Source organism: Oncorhynchus masou, chromosome 23 (assembly GCF_036934945.1).
Source record: "Oncorhynchus masou masou isolate Uvic2021 chromosome 23, UVic_Omas_1.1, whole genome shotgun sequence".
NCBI classification, from domain to species: domain Eukaryota; kingdom Metazoa; phylum Chordata; class Actinopteri; order Salmoniformes; family Salmonidae; genus Oncorhynchus; species Oncorhynchus masou.
Genome location: NC_088234.1, coordinates 27,240,764 through 27,259,835, shown reverse-complemented (window position 1 = coordinate 27,259,835; position 19,072 = coordinate 27,240,764). Strand labels below are relative to the sequence as shown.

At 39.8% G+C, this 19,072-nt stretch overlaps 1 protein-coding gene across 1 annotated transcript in view; it reads right to left on the bottom strand.

The window, feature by feature from the left end:
- Positions 1-17,878, bottom strand: part of LOC135510088 (homeobox protein HMX1-like) — a 34,857-nt gene extending 16,979 nt beyond the window's left edge. Inside the window, exon 1 of the mRNA XM_064930881.1 lies at positions 17,803-17,878. Within this exon, the coding sequence (XP_064786953.1) occupies positions 17,803-17,878 (76 nt within the window). The remainder of the gene's footprint in view (positions 1-17,802) is intronic.
- Between the last annotated feature and the right edge of the window lie 1,194 nt (positions 17,879-19,072).

Here is a 19,072-nt window from a genome sequence, read left to right as displayed (position 1 = left end):
CACTGGAAATAAATAGGCTTATGGGACATTAGATCAATGTGCGTATATTAGAGTTAGTTCCAAGGCATATTTGCCTCGCCATAATTCCACTAATGCCTTCAGCAGTGCCAGGAACTGGGGTCAAAATGTTAACACAGCACTTCTCATGTGGTTGGCATCACTTGCAGGTAGATAATTGCAGCACTAACCATTGTTTGAGATGGCGTTATCGGGTTAGATTAAAGGGAAATTTCTACTTTTCAAAATCATTCGCATTATCTCCAGCACAATACCTGTGTCTACGTACAGTATGTGAAAATGGCACATTTCTAAAATGTCTGCCTGATGACATCATCACAAGTTCAAACATTGTAAAAACAGTGTTTTTCAAATACTATGGCATTTGCGGTGATGTGAGGAGGAAGACAGTACCCTGCACCTGGCTAGAAGCTCGTTACAGGTTTCCGAAAAAACACAATTATTTCACTTTTAATGTGATGTCACAGAGAAGTGTTTTTTTTAGGACATTATCTTTTTAACCACAGATAATAGAAACACACTGATAACGTAGACACTGGTTTGGTGCTGGAGATAATGCATTTGAGGTTGTAAATGGGCTAAATTGCCCATTAAGGTTTATCTGTGTTGGAAGCAAACCCTGTATATTTCCTATACTAATCTAATTGCGATTTGAGACTTGGGGCCACAAGAGGAGCTTTTGATTAGGATTGGTAGCATCAAGCATCTGAACTTCAACAGCTTGCCCAACACATCCCATTCAAATGGACCCTGTAGGCTTTGTGGTTCAGCTCATACTTGAAATAACCCTGCTTAGTTGGGGAAAGGTACTCAACGACAGGCCTAATTCCTCTCAAATACAGGAATCGCGTGAGAAACGAGGAAAGCACACTCAAGATAACATGGAAAAAAAATGCAGCTAACTTGAAAGTACACTACCCCCAAGGTCAAAGCACTTCTGTCATATTAGCTTGGACACGAGGTCCATATTTTTCAATAAATCATGCTACGAAGCCATTGCTGAGAGTGTAGGCTATTAGGCGGCTGTGCATGATGTCTGTTTCCTCCAATGGGATTAATGAGGATGTTGATAATACATAATAAGTTAGTGCTATTTTTATAGGTCTTGTGAAACATATATGGTTGAGGCTACATTAAAGTTATAGGGTTTTACATGTGATAACTATTTCCACATTTGTTTTGTTTTTCGATAAGGAGCAAGCCTACAGCTGTTAAAATATATACATGTTTTACTATTAAATTAGAATAATGCAACTTTATGCCATGAAATGTGATTAAACTGGTTTTTAAAGAGTTTCCTCTGAAATGACAGATTCATTGAATAGGCCTAACAGTTATTGGGCTGCAATATAATATCCAAACTATGGCACATCATTTGGCCCGAATAAGTATTTCTGCCATGTCTGGATATTTGCATATTGCAATATTATGATTTGATGGGCAACACTGTCCCAAAATCGGTTGGTATTTATTTTTTATTAGTCCACTGTTGATACAGTCCCAACACATTCTGCATGTCAGCAGTCTAGTTTTCATGGTGATGTGTCTGGTGACACTTGGCTTCTTTAAAGTCCAATATCTTATAAACCTGACTGCTGTCATGCAAAAGACCTTGGCACTGTATAATCAGTGGACAAATGTAAAAAGTACCAAAAGTCCGTTTTTGAGTGAAGTTTTTCTTTAACTAAGTTAAGCCTACTCCTGAGATGTTTCACTGGGTGCCCCGCTTGTGTGGATATCGTTTGACGATCAGCCGCTTCATTTTACTCAGCTAATAAAGGGTAATTATTGATCAAGTATGGTGGGATCATTTGTTGCATTTGTAGTGTGGCCCGTAATTTAAAATCAAGTGATATCAAATGATATTGGGTTGCTTAAATATTCAAACAGCCTGATACTATTATACATTAAAGACTATCATAGTTTTCTTAAATAAGATTGCAAAAGTATTTGACACTTCCTCTTACAGTTGCAAGCATTGCTTGTGGTTTGGTTAAAGTTATAAACCCCAACTGAACCATTAATTAGGGTTTTAAAACAACTCAGTATATGGACATATACTGTATCTGGTGGACACATTCATTGTTTTAAGTTCATGTACTGTTAATACAAAAATGGAGGCTATTAGCATCAACAACAACAACAACAATAATAATAATAATATCTACTTATTAGTAGCAGCAGTTGTATTATCATTATTGAAATATAAGTAACATGTCAACATCTCCATGCTCTCTCTCTCTCTCTCTCTCTCTCTCTCTCTCTCTCTCTCTCTCTCTCTCTCTCTCTCTCTCTCTTTTTCTTCTTTCTCTCTCTCCAACAAACAATTATTTTATATTAAAAAGCCGAACAAAGATGTCATCCTGTAGCCTACTTCCTTTTTTTCAATCAATTTGGGACAATCTATTGATTCTCCCTACGGAGTCTACACTCAACGGAGGAGCATCTGATATGATTAAACATACATGGGCAAGGAGCAGGCCAAGATAACCAGAAGCGACATGAAAGATGAGAGTCCACTTTTAATGTGTGCCTGGAGGACACCCGAATGCCTGGGAAAGTCGTGTTTTCCCTGTGCTTGTCACGCGAGTCCTTTTTACTCCTGCCTCCACCGCCCTCGGTATCTTACCGCAACTCTGACCCGAATCTCTCTCTTTTGACAAGGTGATTTTTTTTATCGCTACCGAATCCATTCAAGGATAGCAACGACAACTGCCCTCGATTTGAGCACATTTAAAGTGCTTTTTATTAATTCATAATAGACTGCCAAGAGCGGAAGTTGGTTTTAGCCTATATAGGCTGTAACGAGGAGCCCTGAGTAGGCCTAGCATGAAACTATGAGTAAACGCACGAATTAAAGGATACGAATAAGGATATTACTATGACATGCCCAAACGTATAGAAAACAATGAATGCATTTGTATTGTATAAGCTGCGGGTCGAAATATCTTTAAAACTAGTGAAATAGCTATGGGATACTGCAGATATAAACATGTTTGCATTTGCAATCTCAGGTGATTTAACAGTGACTTGGCTGGCCACATGTGAGTTTATCATACAAACTGGAGTAGAAAGTAGTAAAAATATGTTAGGAAAGAGAATGAAAACGATTGGGAACTTTAATTTATGGACTAAAGTTTGAGTGAACTTTATTCAAGGTTATGCCTACTTTAGCGACCAGTCCGAAGCGCTTGTTGTATAGTACAGGCTACTCTAAGATTAGTAATTGGGGGCAAATGAATGCACACATATATATAATGGCCCGCATAGGCATTCAATAGGCTATATCCCTGTATTATACAGATTATATTTATGCACATAATTACACATGCATTACAATGTGATGTCTTCATTTGAAATGTTGGACATGAAAAATATTATATGAGGCTGCATGACATCTTTTGCAAAGTAAAGGTGGAACTCCAGCCTCCCAACCGAAAGAATGAGTTCCAACAGTAGGCCTGCATCAATACTCGACCACTAAACACTTCAGCACTTTTAGGATGGTAGAACCCCTGTATCTGGGATGTTAATATTTTCAGCCTATTCCTGATAATACTACTAATAATAGTAATATTCATACTTTCCGTAATCTAAAAATAATATCATCTCAACACAGTTAAATGCAAAAACTAAAGGCCCATGGAAGTACAAGTTCTGATGGTGAACTGTCCTAACATACCTCTGATTTGTCTGATTTGTCGGGGTTAATTCACAATAGCCTACAAAGAGAAGTATGTTTTGTGTACAGTTCCAGAAAGGAAATAGCCCATGTTGCCCCAATAACTGGGTGCAGAGGGGAAACATTGATCCATGACGTTCTGGTTCAAAGATAGTGTACCCAAGACAGAACAAGAGAAAGATAGAGACAAAACAATTACGTGTCTTCCAATTTTTCGTTGTTATTTAACCGGTTTTAACAGCAAACGTTGAAATGGAACTGTCTCTAGCGCTATTACCGCAAAAGATCTCGAAGAATTATAGACTAAGGCATAACACAATTATTGAGTTTACACAACATAAAAATATGCAAACAATTTTGGAGCGCTCAAATTCAAACAAAGTGTCAATTTGTGAACGAAAATGTGGGCTATTCAATTAATTTGATATGATTCTTAGGCTTACACACGTCTAATTTAACATTGTATATTTGGCCTAGCCTACAAGTCGGCTCATACAAGCAGACGTAGACAACATATTACGTTAATATATATTCGGAATTTAGGTAGTATAGACCTACTGAGTGGTTTGATCCACGCAAAGGCCTAAACCGATATACTTACACCCTATTCTCACCGATCATTAATACATTAAAATAGTGATTAACTTACCTCGTTATGTGCCAAATAAATTGTTGCAATAGCCTAATTTCCTTGTTGCCTATTTCTCCCATACGTCTAACTTAAAATGAGTGAGTTGGCCTAGAGAATAAAGCTAGGTCGCTGGCTATGAGGGGTGGAAGTCAAAACATAGGGCCGAGAAGATGCAAATAGGTAATTTATTAATTACAGAACTGGTTCTTATTTTTTGAAACTGAGAGGCTTTAGGGGGAACTCAGATGTCAGCACTGATTTTCTTGCTCACCTGAGCGATTTATTTTTTCGACCAGGCAAGCGCGTTTCATGCTGCTTGATCAAAAACAACGGTGTCATCCCCACTTACTTTGACACTGGAACAAAGGGAAACCGAAAATTGTTTCCGAAAGCCTCTTTTCAAAGTAAAGGGCATGCACTCTAATGAACTAAAAGTAAGGGCCTATTCCAACAGGATGCTGAACTAGAATCACCACATTACTGGGATTCAATGTGCTAATGGCGTCGATTTTGCCTACATTTTTTTATCTTATATTTTAAGGGAATATTTTCATTATATTTCGAGTATAGTGTTGAACTTCATTCAACGAACTTACGTGTGTAGCTTAATATTGGGGTCAATTCCCTACATGGCATTAGACCGAGCTAAGAAATGTGCTCTCTATGCCATGTGTTTGTAATGAAGCCTACAGTCATAGCACTATTGTGGCAAATTCATGCTGGACTTGGGAGACGTAAGCCAAAAGTCGCAGAGCACTCTCCAATTTGACCCTTAAAAAGTTCACCGTTTCCAATTAATAAAGTCCAACAGGGATAGGGTAAAATGCTTTAATGGCGCTGTAAATCTCAATCATGCATAGAAATGAGTATAAGTAGCGTACATCCTCTTTTCATTAAATGGTTAAGTAACGTGAAGGCAAAGATACTGAGGGACACTGACAGGATATACAGTGTCTCATTTTCAAGTGCTTATTTAAAACATGTTGCAGTAATGTTGTAATATTTGATTGCAGGATGATCCTGAGCAGTCTGTGGACAGCAGGTGTCAAAAGTTAAGATGCTGCAGATTAAAAGGTTGGCTTGTTGTTATTACATGAGTTGCCGTTGGTCAAAGGATGTGTAACCCAGCTTTCCTGTATCAAAAGCCCAACAACACACATGGATGTTGTCACGACACCATCTGGATAGACCTATATCCACAAATGGCTGGGAATCATAAGGAGGATCTGTTCATTGTTAACAGTGTCTCCGTGTCCTCACTGTTAAACGAGTCACCCTGATACACTCATCTGGAGCCCATTGAGAATACACATAATTTGCAAGAAAGTGCAATAAGGCCAATGTCATGTCTAACTCTGCTGTTAATCCATTATGGCTCAAAGCCCAGGAGCTACAGTATACTGTTGGCACAGAGCTATAGCTAGATCTCAGAGACCAGTAGAGGTCCCAGTAGTGAGAATGACTGTAGTGAGAATGAAATAATGTAATTCTTTAGTCAGAAGAGGGCAGCAATGTAGCCTCTACTACCATTTTGCATAGAGCATGTCTTTATGGTGGCCACAAAATCTATCTAGTCCTCAGTGGTGTAAACTACTTAAGTAAAAAAAATAATTTAAAGTACTACTTAAGTAGTTTTTTGAGGTATCTGTACTTTAGTTTGCTATTTATATTTTGGCCAACTTTTGCTTCGCTACATTCTTAAAGAAAATAATGTACTTTTTACTCAATACATTTTCCCTGACACTCAAAAGTACTCGTTACATTTTGACACGAAAATGATCCAATTCACACACTTATGAAGAGAACATCCCTGGATATCCCTACTGCCTCTGATCTGACAGATTCACTAAACATATATGCTTTGTTTGTAAATGATGTCTGAGTGTTGGAGTGTGCTCCTGTTTATCTATCAATTTAAAAAAAGATTAAAAAATTGTGCTTTCGGGTTTGCTTAATATAAGGAATTGTAAATGGTTTATACTTTTACCTTTGATACTTTAGTACATGTTAGCAATTCCATTTACTTTTGATACTTAAGTATATTTAAAAACCAAAGACATTTAGACTTTTACTCAAGTAGTATTTTGCTGGGTGACGTTCACTTTTACTACTCATTTTCTATGAAGGTATCTTTACTTTTACTCAAGTATGACAACTGAGCACCTTTTCCACCACTGCTAGTCCTTCAGGGTGTCCAGGCATTTGATCCAGCCCAGAACATACACACCCTGATCAAGCTAATCATGTTTTTGATTATGAAATTAATCAGGATTGTTGGTGTTTGGTTGGAACAAAGGCCTGAAAACCCTAACTCTCAGGTGACCACTTCTCATGTGGTAAGGCACCATCTTATGTCCTAGTGTTGTTTCTGCCAGTACAAGACAATAGGCTATTAGTGTATACACATGTTATGCTTCCAAAATATATTTATTTATGTCAGTACCATAGGCAGGTACAGTGTAATTTGACATTGTTACATAATAATTATAACAAATCAGTGTGACCAGTGCTGTACTGTACCTGTGTAACTACCATAGATATCAGTGACACGTATTGTTAAGTGGGGGCCTCACAACACTACTCTACTGTAAATCATTTTAGTTTGTCCAGCAAGAGGGCTTTCATGCCCAATTACAAAGACAGAGTGAACTAATTTTACTAGGCCTGTTTACAATGTCTATCTTCTGCCACTGGGTGGCAGTATTGCACTATTACAAATCATGTAGAATTCATTTCATCATTCAACGGCTTTCAAACTATAGGGGATTGCATAATGACTACAGTATGTCCATAGCATACTATGGAACAGATGTACTGTCTACCCAAGTAAATATAATAGGTAAAATATTGAATGATAAAAGTTTATAAGGAAGGACAACTATGTTGTACAAGATAGAAATACAGTAAGTAGTGGCACAGACGAATACAGGAAACGAGACGTGATCACCAACGGCTTTTAGATAAACAGCTACAATATGATGCTAGCTCTGTGCCATCTCATTATGTTGATATTTCATTTCCCTACAGACCTGGCATTGGTATAATCTCAGCAGCCACCAGTGAGAAGCTCATTAATAGATAATTCACTTGAGGGAATTGTTTAGGGCTTATTTATCAACAAAGCATTTTGGAACTGCATGGGAACAGAATTATATTATCATACACTAACAATCAAAAGTTTTAGAAAACCTACTCGTTCATGGGTTTTTCTTTATTTGTATTATTTTCTACATTGTAGAATTATAGTGAAGACATCAAAACTATGAAATAACACATGGAATCAGGTAGTAAACAAAAAAGTATTAAACAAATCTAAATTGATTTTATATTTGAAATTCTTCAAATAGCCACCCTTTGCCTTGATGACAGCTTTGCACACTCTTGGCATTCTCTCAACCAGCTTCACCTAGAATGCTTTTCCAACAGTCTTGAAGGAGTTCCCACATATGCGGAGCACTTTTTGGCTGCTTTTCCATCCCAAACCATCTCAATTTGGTTGAGGTCGGGTGATTGTGGAGGCCAGGTCATCTGATGCAGCACTCCATCACTCTCCTTGGTAAAATAGCCCTTACACAGACTGGATGATAGTTCCATTAAGCCCAAACCAGATGGGATGGCGTATTGCTGCAGAATGCTGTGGTAGCCATGCTGGTTAAGTGTGTCTTGAATTCTAAATAAATCACAGACAGTGTCACCAGCAAAGCACCCCCACACCATAACACCTCCTCCGCCATGCTTTAAGGTGGGAAATACACATGCAGAGATCATCCGTTCACCCACAATGCGTCTCACAAACACACAGCGGTTGGAACCAAAAATCTCAGATTTGGACTCCAGACCAAAGCACAAATTTCCAACAGTCTAATTTCCATTTCTGGTGTTTCTTGGCCTAAGCAAGTCTCTTCTTATTATTGAAGTCCTTCATTAGTGGTTTCTTTGCAGCAATTTGACCATGAAGCCCTGATTCACACAGTCTCGTCCGAACAGTTGATGTTGAGATGGGTCTGTTACTTGAACTCTGTGAAGCATTTATTTGGGCTGCAATTTCTGAGTCTGGTAACTCTAATGAACTTATCCTCTGCAGCAGAGGTAACTCTGGGTATTCCATTCCTGTGGTGGTCCTCATGAGAGTCAGTTTCATCATAGCGCTTGATGGTTTTGCAACTTCACTTGAAGAAACTTTCAAAGTTCTTGAAATTTTCCACATTGACTGACCTTCATGTCTTAAAGTATTGACAGACTTTTCTCTTTGTTTATTTGAGCTGTTCTTGCCATAATATGGACTTGGTCTTTTACCAAATAGGGCTATCTTATGTATACCCCCCTACCTTGTCAAAACACAACTGATTGGCTAAAACACATTAAGAAGGAGCGAAATTCCACAAATTAACTTTTAAGAAGGCACAGCGGTTAATTGATATGCATTCCGGGTGACTACCTCATGAAGATGGTTGAGAGAATGCCAAGAGTGTGCAAAGTTGTCATCAAGGCAAAGGGTAGCTATTGGAAGAATCTCAAATATAAAATATATTGAAAAAATATTTTGATTAGTTAAACACTGTTTTGGTTACTACATGATTCCATATGTGTTATGTCATAGTTTTGATGTCTTCACTATTATTCTACAATGTAGGAAATAGTAAAAATTAAGGAAATCCTCTGAATGAGTAGGTCTTCTGAAACTCTTGACCGGTACTGTGTGTCGCCAAGATAATCACTGAATATTTATTTGCTGAAAATGTATTATGTTGCAGCAACATTTTGAAATGATATTTGCAGAAAAGCAGGACTGGTGGGGGAGAGAGAGACTCAGATGCATGTAATCAAGATATATTTACGCAAATAACACTGGTATAATTGCTATAATCTAGAGATATGGTTTTCCATCTTTGATTAGCTTGTTATGGGAAATACTGACTCAGTGGCCTTGTGGTTTGAGTGTCTGTCCTGAGATTGGATGGTTGGGAGTTCAATCCCTGGCTGAGTCATACCTACAAATGGACTGTGTGTCTGATTGGCATTGAGGAGATATATTGATAACATAATTATTGTCTTTAGGTAACATTCCTTTATGAAAAACAATGACAATGCTAGCTATTCTCTCTTGGAATTTGAAAAGCCTACATTTTCCTATCAAATGTTCCAGCTGTCTTGATATCCTAGCAAGAAACCTTATTGATATAGCAATGCTCCATGAAACACACCTGCTCCATAAGGACGCACATAGAATGCAGAACCACTTGTACCAACTACAGTAGCTGCTTTTTCATCAGCCCCAAGCAAAACAAAAGCTGTAATCGTAATGATACATAAGAAACTCAAAATCAGCATCTCGGGTAAAGGCGAAGACCAAGAATGCAGAATCACTTTCCTTAAATGTATCCATAATGGAAAGAAAATTGCCATTATTAAAATGTGTACGTTCCAAATGCATATGATCCTATGTTTTTTGGTTCTCTGAATAGCATATGGTTAGAATTAATGGAATTCCATCTGGTTATTGGGACAGACATGAATGCCATTTTGGACATGCGAGACAAATCTAATAACACCAACTAGAGTGCATACTCAACCAAGGCTCTCCAGTATATACTCTCTGGTCACAACTTCTGACACCTGGCGAGCACATAATCCTGAAGCAAAAGAGTACACTTTCTACAAAAACAGGCATAAAACAGTATCAGAAATCGATGTCATACTATTATCTACCCCTCTATTTTCTTGAATCAACAAAATAGAATTTCAACATTTGAGCTTGTCTAACGTCTACTACTGCCAACTTTAAATCTTAGAATCGACTAAAACAGCCACAAGATGGCGTTTCAACGTTTCATTACTACAAAATTCTACATTCTGTGATCAATTGAACTAAATTCATTCATAATGATCAATACAAATGCAGTCGATGAATCCTGGATTCTATTGGATGCCACCAAAAGTTTTATTACAAACAATGCAACTGCATTTGCATCTGTCTTGAATAAATCCCAATTAAAGAAGATTGGAAATGTTGTTAATTGCATTAGAACGTTCTCAACAAACAGTCCTTTCAGACCAGGTAGCATCTACTCTTTCCAAAGTCAAGACAGAATGTAGTTTATTGATAAGACACAGAGCAGAATTTGCCATCCATCTAGTTAGACTCAACCATTACATCCATGATAATCGTTCTAGTCGTTTACTGGCCAAAAGCTATGTAGTATTGATCAATTAGCAGATATAGCAACTATTGAATCTGAAACAGTGGAGTTATTATCAGAACCCAAAATAATCAATCAAAGATTCTCCCGCTTCTATAAAGAACAGTACACCTCTGATTGTAAATCCACACCAAGCCAGACATAAAACTTTTTAGGGATATAGGACAGTATTTGGAAGTTTGGATGGCTGAGGTGCCAAAAGTAAACTGCCTGCTACTTAGGCACAGAAGCTAGGATATGCATATAATTGATAGTATTGGATAGAAAACACTCTATAGTTTCTAAAATTGTTCAAATAATGTGAGTATAACAGAACTGATATGGCAGGCGAACATCCGAGGAGAATCCATCCAGATTAAAAAAAAAATTGTGGTCACCACTCATTGAAATGGCTGTCTATGGGAAAATCAAAGGAATACCTCCCAGATTGCAGTTCCCAGGGCTTCCAGTAGATGTCAACAGTCTTTAGAAAGAGTTTCAGCCTTGTTTTTTTTAATTAGCTAGAATTTGTAGTTTTTCTAGGTGGCTCCCATTTTGGATGTAGTATTGTGGCGTGCGTGGATGAGGGCGCGCACTTCGTTTTGTTTATCTCCGGTAATGAACATACTGTAATGACCCTGGGTTCATAAGAGCGGAAATCGACTCTGCCGCACGAGCATGCTTTTGCGGCACAGTCGATAGCGCCACGGACCTCGGGCTCGAAGGTCGAGGGTACGAGACCTACTCCCTGCTGTTTCATTACATTGATGTCAGAAGTGATCGGACTCCACAACAGTGCGTGTGCTTGGCCGGTGAGCGTGTTCCTGTAAGACGTAGAGCCAAAAGCTAGCGCACTCTTTGAAAGGAGGGAGTAGTGTAACGACCCTGGGTTTATAAGCGGGGAAATCGACTCTGCCACATGAGCATGCGTTTGCGGCACAGTCGATAGCACGCCGGACCTCGGGATCAAAGGTTGAGAGTTCAAGATCTGCTCCCTGCTCCCTGCTGTTTCATTACAATACTATTCTCCATCTTAAATTTGATCATTTATTGACATATTAGGGTACCTGAGGATTGATTAGAAACATTGTTTGACTTGTTTGGGCAAAGTTTATTGGTAACATTTTGGATTCCTTTGTATGCATTTTGAACGAGGGAAACCGGTGGATTACTGAATCAAGTGCACCAACTAAACGGACTTTTTTGGGATGTAAAGAATGACTTTATCGAACAAATCGACTATTTGTTATGTAGCTGGGACCCTTGGGATTGAAAACAGAGCAAGATCTTCAAAGGTAAGTGATTTATTTTATCGCTATTTCTGACTTTCGTGACGCATCTGCTTGTTTGGAAAATGTTTAATGCTTTTGTATGTGGGGTGCTGTCCTCAGATAATTGCATTGTATGCTTTCGCCATTAAAGCCTTTTTGAAATCTGACAAAGCAGCTGGATTAACAAGAAGTTAAGCTTTTAAACGATGTAAGACACTTGTATTTTCATGAATGTTTAATATTACACATTTTGTATTTTGAATTACACGCTCTGCAATTTCACCGGATGTTGGCGAGGTGGGACGCCCACCTAGCCAAAAGAGGTTTTTAAGTCCTTTCTAAAAAAATTAAGTACTTGTCTTCTCTCAACAGAAGAGGCCAAATTGTCTGGAGCCCAAATCTCTCTCAATGAACTCAAAAGGGCATGAGTAGAGGCAAATCACCTGGATGGGATGGTATTCTTCCTGAGGTCTATTTAAAATGTTAGAATCAATTAGGCCCACTACTGCTTGAAGTGATTAACACAGTCGTTCACAAAGTTTCATTTGGGAGAGATGTGAATACAGCACACTTTTCAATGTTATTAAAAAGAGGTATGGATGCCAACTCCGTGCTTCACGGTTGGGATGGTGTTCTTCAGCTTGCAAGCATCCCAATTTTTCCTCCAAACATAACAATGGTCATTATGGCAGTTCTAGTTTTGTTTCATCAGACCAGAGAACATTTCTCCAAAAAGTATGATCTTTGTCCCCATGTGCAGTTGCAGTTGCAAACCGTAATCTGGCTTTTTTATGGCGGTTTTGGAGCAGTGGCTTCTTCCTTGCTGAGTGGACATTCAGGTTATATCAATATAGGACTCGTTTTACTGTGGATATAGATACTTTTGCACCTGTTTCCTCCAGCATTATCACAAGGTATTTTGCTGTTGTTCTGGGATTGAATAAACTTGTCGCACCAAAGTACGTTAATCTCTAGGAGAGCGGTAGGACGGCTGTGTGGTGTTTATACTATGGTGTTTATACTTGCATACTATTGTTTGTACAGCTGAACGTGGTACCTTCAGGTGTTTGGAAATTTCTCTCAAGGATGAACCAGACTTGTGGAGGTCTACAATTTTTTTTCTGATGTCTTGGCTGATTTCTTTTAATTTTCCCATGATGTCAAGCAAAGAGGCACTGGGTTTGAAGGTGAAATACATCCACAGGTACACCTCCAATTGATTCAAATGATGTAAATTAGCCTATCAGAAGCTTCTAAAGCCATGACATCATTTTCTGGACTTTTCCAAGCTGTTTAAAGGCACAGTCAACTTAGTGTACGTAAACTTCTGACCCACTGGAATTTAAATACAATGAAATAATCTGTCTGTAAACCATTGTTGGAAGAATTACTTGTGTCATGCACAAAGTACATGTCCTAACCGACTTGCCAAAACTATAGTTTGATAACAAGAAATTTGTGGAGTGGTTGAAAAACGAGTTTTATTGACTCCAACCTAAGTGTTTGTAAACTTCCGACTTCAACTGTATAAATATATGGACGAGCAATGTCAGAGCGTTATAGTTTAAGATACTGTAGAATGGAATAGAATACAGTATATACATATGAGATTAGTAATGCAAAATATGTAAACTTTATTAAAGTGACTAGTTTTCCATTTGTTAAAGTGGCCAGTGATTTCAAGTCTATGTACAGTATATAGGCAGCATCCTTTAATGTGCTAGTGATAGCTATTTAATAGTCTGATGGCCTTGAAATAGAACCTGTCTCTCAGTCTCTCAGTCCCAGATTTGATGGACCTGTACTGACCTCGCCTTCTGGATGATAACCTGGTGAACAGGCAGTGGCTCGGGTGGTTGTTGTCCCTGATGATCTTTTTGGCCTTCCTGTGACATCGGGTGCTGTAGGTGTCCTGGAGGGCAGGTAGTTTGCCCCCGGTGATGCATTGGGCAGACCACACCACCCTCTGGAGAGCCCTGTGGTTGCGGGTGGTACAGTTGCCTTACCAGATGGTGATACAGCTCGACAGGATGCGCTCAATTGCGCATCTGTAAAAGTTTGTGAGGGTTTTAGGTACCAAGCCACATTTGTTCAGCCTCCTGAGGTTGAAGAGGAGCTGTTGCGCCTTCTTCATCACACTGTCTGTATGGGTGGATCATTTCAGTTTGTTAGTGATGTGTACGCCGAGGAACTTGAAGCTTTCCACCTTCTCCACTGCGGTCACGTGAATGTTGATAGAGTGGTGCTCCCTCTGCTGTTTCCTGGAGTCTCCTTTGTTTTGTTGACATTGAGTGACAGGTTATTTTCCTGGCACCACACTCCCAGAGCCCTCACCTCCTCCTTGTAGGCTGTCTCGTCATTGTTGGTAATCAAGCCTACTGCTGTTGTGTCGTCTGCAAACTTGATGATTGAGGTGGAGGTGTGCGTGACCACGCAGTCATGGGTGAACAGGGAGTACAGGAGGGGGCTGAGCATGCACCCTTGTGGGGCCCCAGTGTTGAGGATCAGCGAAGTGGATGTGTTGTTTCCTACCTTCACCACCTGGGGGCGGCCTTCAGGAAGTTCAGGACCCAGTTGCACACGGTGGGGTTCAGACCTAGGGCCTCAAATGCTGAGCTGAGCTATAGTCAATGAGCAGCATTCATACATAGGTATTCCTCTTAACCAGTGCGATGTCGATTGCATCATCTGTGGATCTATTGATGCGGTATGCAAATTGAAGTGGGTCTAGGGTGACAGGTAAGGTAGAGGAGAGGAGATAGGCTCCTGCTCCTATGAGCCGTTCTGGTTCACACAAGCAAAGACTTGGTCAAGGCTAATTATTTTACGGATGAGAAAGATTGCTTATTTGAGATAATCAGAGTTTTCTTCCATACCCCGACCTCAGAAACAAATTCAATGCATCTCTTAAACGTTAGCCTAATCCCCAGGCTCAATTGCTATGCACAGAGAGAGAGAGAGCCAGCTGGTGGTTAAGATGACTCAAAACATGAATAATTCAGTTATATTGTGTTGTAGAGATAAGAGTATGGTTGCTTGGCTCTACTATGAAACAAATGTAAAAATCACTGTAGTCTAATTTCAAGTTTCACAGGTACAGTATCAGAGGAACATTGGCAATAATATTAATACATTATCATTCCACTTCATTATCATTATGAGCCCAATTAGCTAGAGAGGGATGGAGTGCCCTTTGAGAATTTGATTCCTGCTAAGGCTTTCTCTCAGTCAATTCTAGGAAGTCTGGGATGAAAAGTGTATTGAGTCTGTTGTATTTTGTACCTTTTTGTACCTACAAATGCTATAAAGGTGTTGCAACATAAAAGTGGCACAAATTGGAGAAGATGAATATGAATGAATATGTATTACACTCTTTGAAAAAAGGGTTATTTCGGTGTTCTATATTAGAACCTTTTGGGTCTTTGGATGAGATTAAAAAACATTTTACTAATAATGGTTCTATATACCCAGTAAGTGCAATGAACCTTGAGGGTTCTATCCCTAGTCCATACCCCAGAGTGTAGTGGGGATTTCTGAAATAAACAGCTAACAAAAGCTTACCCAGTCACATCAAACTCTCAAATGACAGCTAACGCTCTTTTCCATTGACGTTTATATTATATTAATGATCATATTAATGATGCTGCTGCATGATATTGCCTAGTCAAATTGCTAGGTGATGTCCGACACCACTATGTCAAGGGGAAGATCAAATTCATATTTTGCAACATTGTTGTCAAGGTCTAAGTGGCAAACAGCAAGGTTCATACAAACCTGTACTGTTGCAAACTAAATGCTAGCTAGAATAATACTGTGATTAATAAAAGCATACGCTTTTGGATAGACAAGGTGTTCAATATATTTTGAACATAAATATAAATGCAACATGCAACAATTTTGCTAGCTGTAGATAAATAAAAAAAATCCCAATTACACTCTGGGGTATGGACTAGGGATAGAACCCTTAAGTTTCTTGGCCCTTACTGGATATATAGAACCTTTTTTAGTAAAGGGTTCTTTACTCTCGTCCAAAGGACCAAAAGGTTCTACGTATATAGAACACCGAATGATGAATAAAGTTGAAACGTTATTAGAATTTGAGCAGGTTTGTAAGCTAGCTCGCTAGCTAACTTAGCTAACTAGCTAAACAAAACAAGCTGATTAAACAGCATGATCATTACGCAGGTGCATATTGTGCCAACACAATGCCACAGATGTCTCAAGTTTTGAGAGGGCATGCAATTAGCATGCTGACTGCAGGAATGTCCACCAGAGCTGTTACCAGATAATTGAAAGTCAATTTCTCTATCATAAGCTGCATCCAATGTTGTTTTAGAGAATTTGGCAGTACATCGAACCGGCCTCACCACCACAGACCACGTGTAACCACGCCAGCCCAGGACATCCACATCCGGCTTCCACATATGTGGGATTGTCTGAGTAGTGGGGGGGTTCCAGAGGAGTATATCTGTCAGTAATAAAGCCCTTTTGTGGGGGAAAACTATTTCTGAATGGGCGGATCTGGCTCCCCTGTGGGTGAGCCAGAGATGAGGGTCTAATGCATATATTTCAATTGGCTGATTTCCTTCTATGAACTGTAACTCAATAAAATCTTTGAAATTGTTGCATGTTGGGTTTATATTTTTGTTCAGTATATATAAACTACATTACCAAACGTATGTGGACACCTGCTCATCGTACATTTCATTCCAAAATCATGGGTATTAATATGGAGTTGGTCTACCCTTTGCTGCTATAACTGTCACGCCTGCTCCCGCTCCCCCTCCCTGGCGCACAAAGGCGCCAGGCTCCCCATCATTACACCCTCCTGCCACCATCATTACGCACACCTGCCTTCTCCCGTCAGCAACATCAGCAATTATTGGACTCACCTGGACTCAATCACCTGTGTCATTACCTCCCCTATATATGTCTGTTCCCATGCCCTGTTCCCTGCTTCAGGATTAATGTTTGTATGTCGTTGTGTTACCCGTGTGCTGATGCTGTTCCTGTCTTGTTCCATGTCTGTTCCTCATTAAATGTTCCCCGTACCTGCTCCTCTACTCAAGTGTCGGCCCTTACAAATAACAGGCTCCACAATTCTGGGAATCGGATGTTGGAACGTTGCTGCGGGGACTTTATTCTATTCAGCCACAAGAGCATTAGCGAGGTTGGGCACTGATATTGGGTGATTAGGCCTGGCTCACAGTCAATGTTCCAATTCCACCCAAAAGTGTTCGATGGTGTTGAGGTCAGCGTAATCGTACTGAAGGTAGTGAAAGAGTCAAGCGCAGGAGAGCAGAGATGTCAATGTAGCGTCTTTAATAGGCAAGTCCCAAAACGGTACAGGTACAATGTCCATAAACGCCCAAGACATGGGAACACACAGTTACTCACGGAAGGATAAAAACAACGCTCCTTACTATACTTAACACACGGTACACGTGAAGAAACTGAGGAAGCAAAACCTCAACAAGCAACATGGAAAATAATCCCGCAAACCCTAAGCGGGGAACCATATACACACAGAAATTAAAGCAAATGAAAACCAGGTGTGAATGAACCAAAGACAAAAACAAACGGAAAAGGAAAAATGGATAGGTGATGGCTAGTAGGCCAGCGACGCCGACCGCCGAGCACCGCCCGAACAAGGAGAAAACCCACCTTCAGTGGAAGTCGTGACACAGCGCTCTGTGCAGGCCAGTCAAGTTTTTCCACACCGATATCGACAAAGCATTTCTGTATGGACCTCGCTTTGTGCACGGGGGCATTGTCATGCTGAAATAGGAAAGAGCCTTTCCCAAACTGTTGCCACAAAGTTGGAAGCACAGAATAATCTAGAATGTCATAGTATGATGTGGTGTTAAGATTTCCCTTTCCTGAAATTAATTGGACTAGTCCGAACCATGAGAAAAAGCCCAAGACCATTATTCCTCCGTTAAATGCAGATGGTGAAGCTTGAGTTATCCTTCCAGAGAACGCGTTTCCACTGCTTCTGAGTCCAGTGGAGGTGAGCTTTACACCACGCCAGCCGATTCTTGGCATTGCGCATGGTGATCTTAGACTTGTGTGCTGCTGCTCGGCCAATGAAACCCATTTCATGAAGCTCCCGACAAACAGCTATTGCACTGACATTGCTTCCAGTGGCAGTTTGGAACTCGGTAGTGAGTGTTGGAACAGAGGACATATGATTTTTACATGATACGCGCTTCAGCACTCGGCGGTCGCGTTCTGTGAGCTTGTGTTGCCTACCACTTCGTGGCTGAACCGTTGTTACTCCTAGATGTTTCCACTAAACAATAACAGCACTTACAGTTGACAGGGGCAGCTCTAGCAGGACAGAAATTTGATGAACTAACTTGTGGCAAAGGTGGCATCCTATGACGTGCCAACTTGAAAGTCACTGAGCTCTTCATTCTGGCCATTCTACTTCAAATGTTTGTCTATGGAGATTGCATGGCTGTGTGATTGATTTTTTTTACACCTCAGCAACGGATGTAGCTGAAATAGCCGAATCCACTAATTTGAAGGTGTGTCCACATACTTTTGTATATACATATATACAAGAGAGCTTCACGAATATATATATATATATGTACAGTGGGGCAAAAAAGTATTTAGTCAGCCACCAATTGTGCAAGTTCTCCCACTTAAAAAGATGAGAGAGGCCTGTAATTTTCATCATAGGTACACTTCAACTATGACAGACAAAATGAGAAAAAAAATCCATAAAATCACATTTTTAATTTATTTATTTGCAAATGATGGTGGAAAATAAGTATTTGGTCAATGACAAAAGTTTATCTCAATACTTTGTTATATACCCTTTGTTGGCAATGAAAGAGGTCAAACATTTTCCGTAAGTCTTCACAAGGTTTTCACACACTATTGCTGGTATTTTGGCCCATTCCTCCATGCAGATCTCCTCTAGAGCAGTGATGTTTTGGGGCTGTTGCTGGGCAACACGGACTTTCAACTCCCTCCAAAGATTTTCTATGGGCTTGAGATCTGGAGACTGGCTAGGCCACTCCAGGACCTTGAAATGCTTCTTACGAAGCCACTCCTTCGTTGCCCGGGCGGTGTGTTTGGGATCATTGCCATGCTGAAAGACCCAGCCACGTTTCATCTTCAATGCCCTTGCTGATTTAAGGAGGTTTTCACTCAAAATCTCATGATACATGGCCCCATTCATTCTTTCCTTTACACAGATCAGTCGTCCTAGTCTCTTTGCAGAAAAACAGCCCCAAAGCATGATGTTTCTGTCAGGATTTGGCCAGGGTTGTTCCAGTTG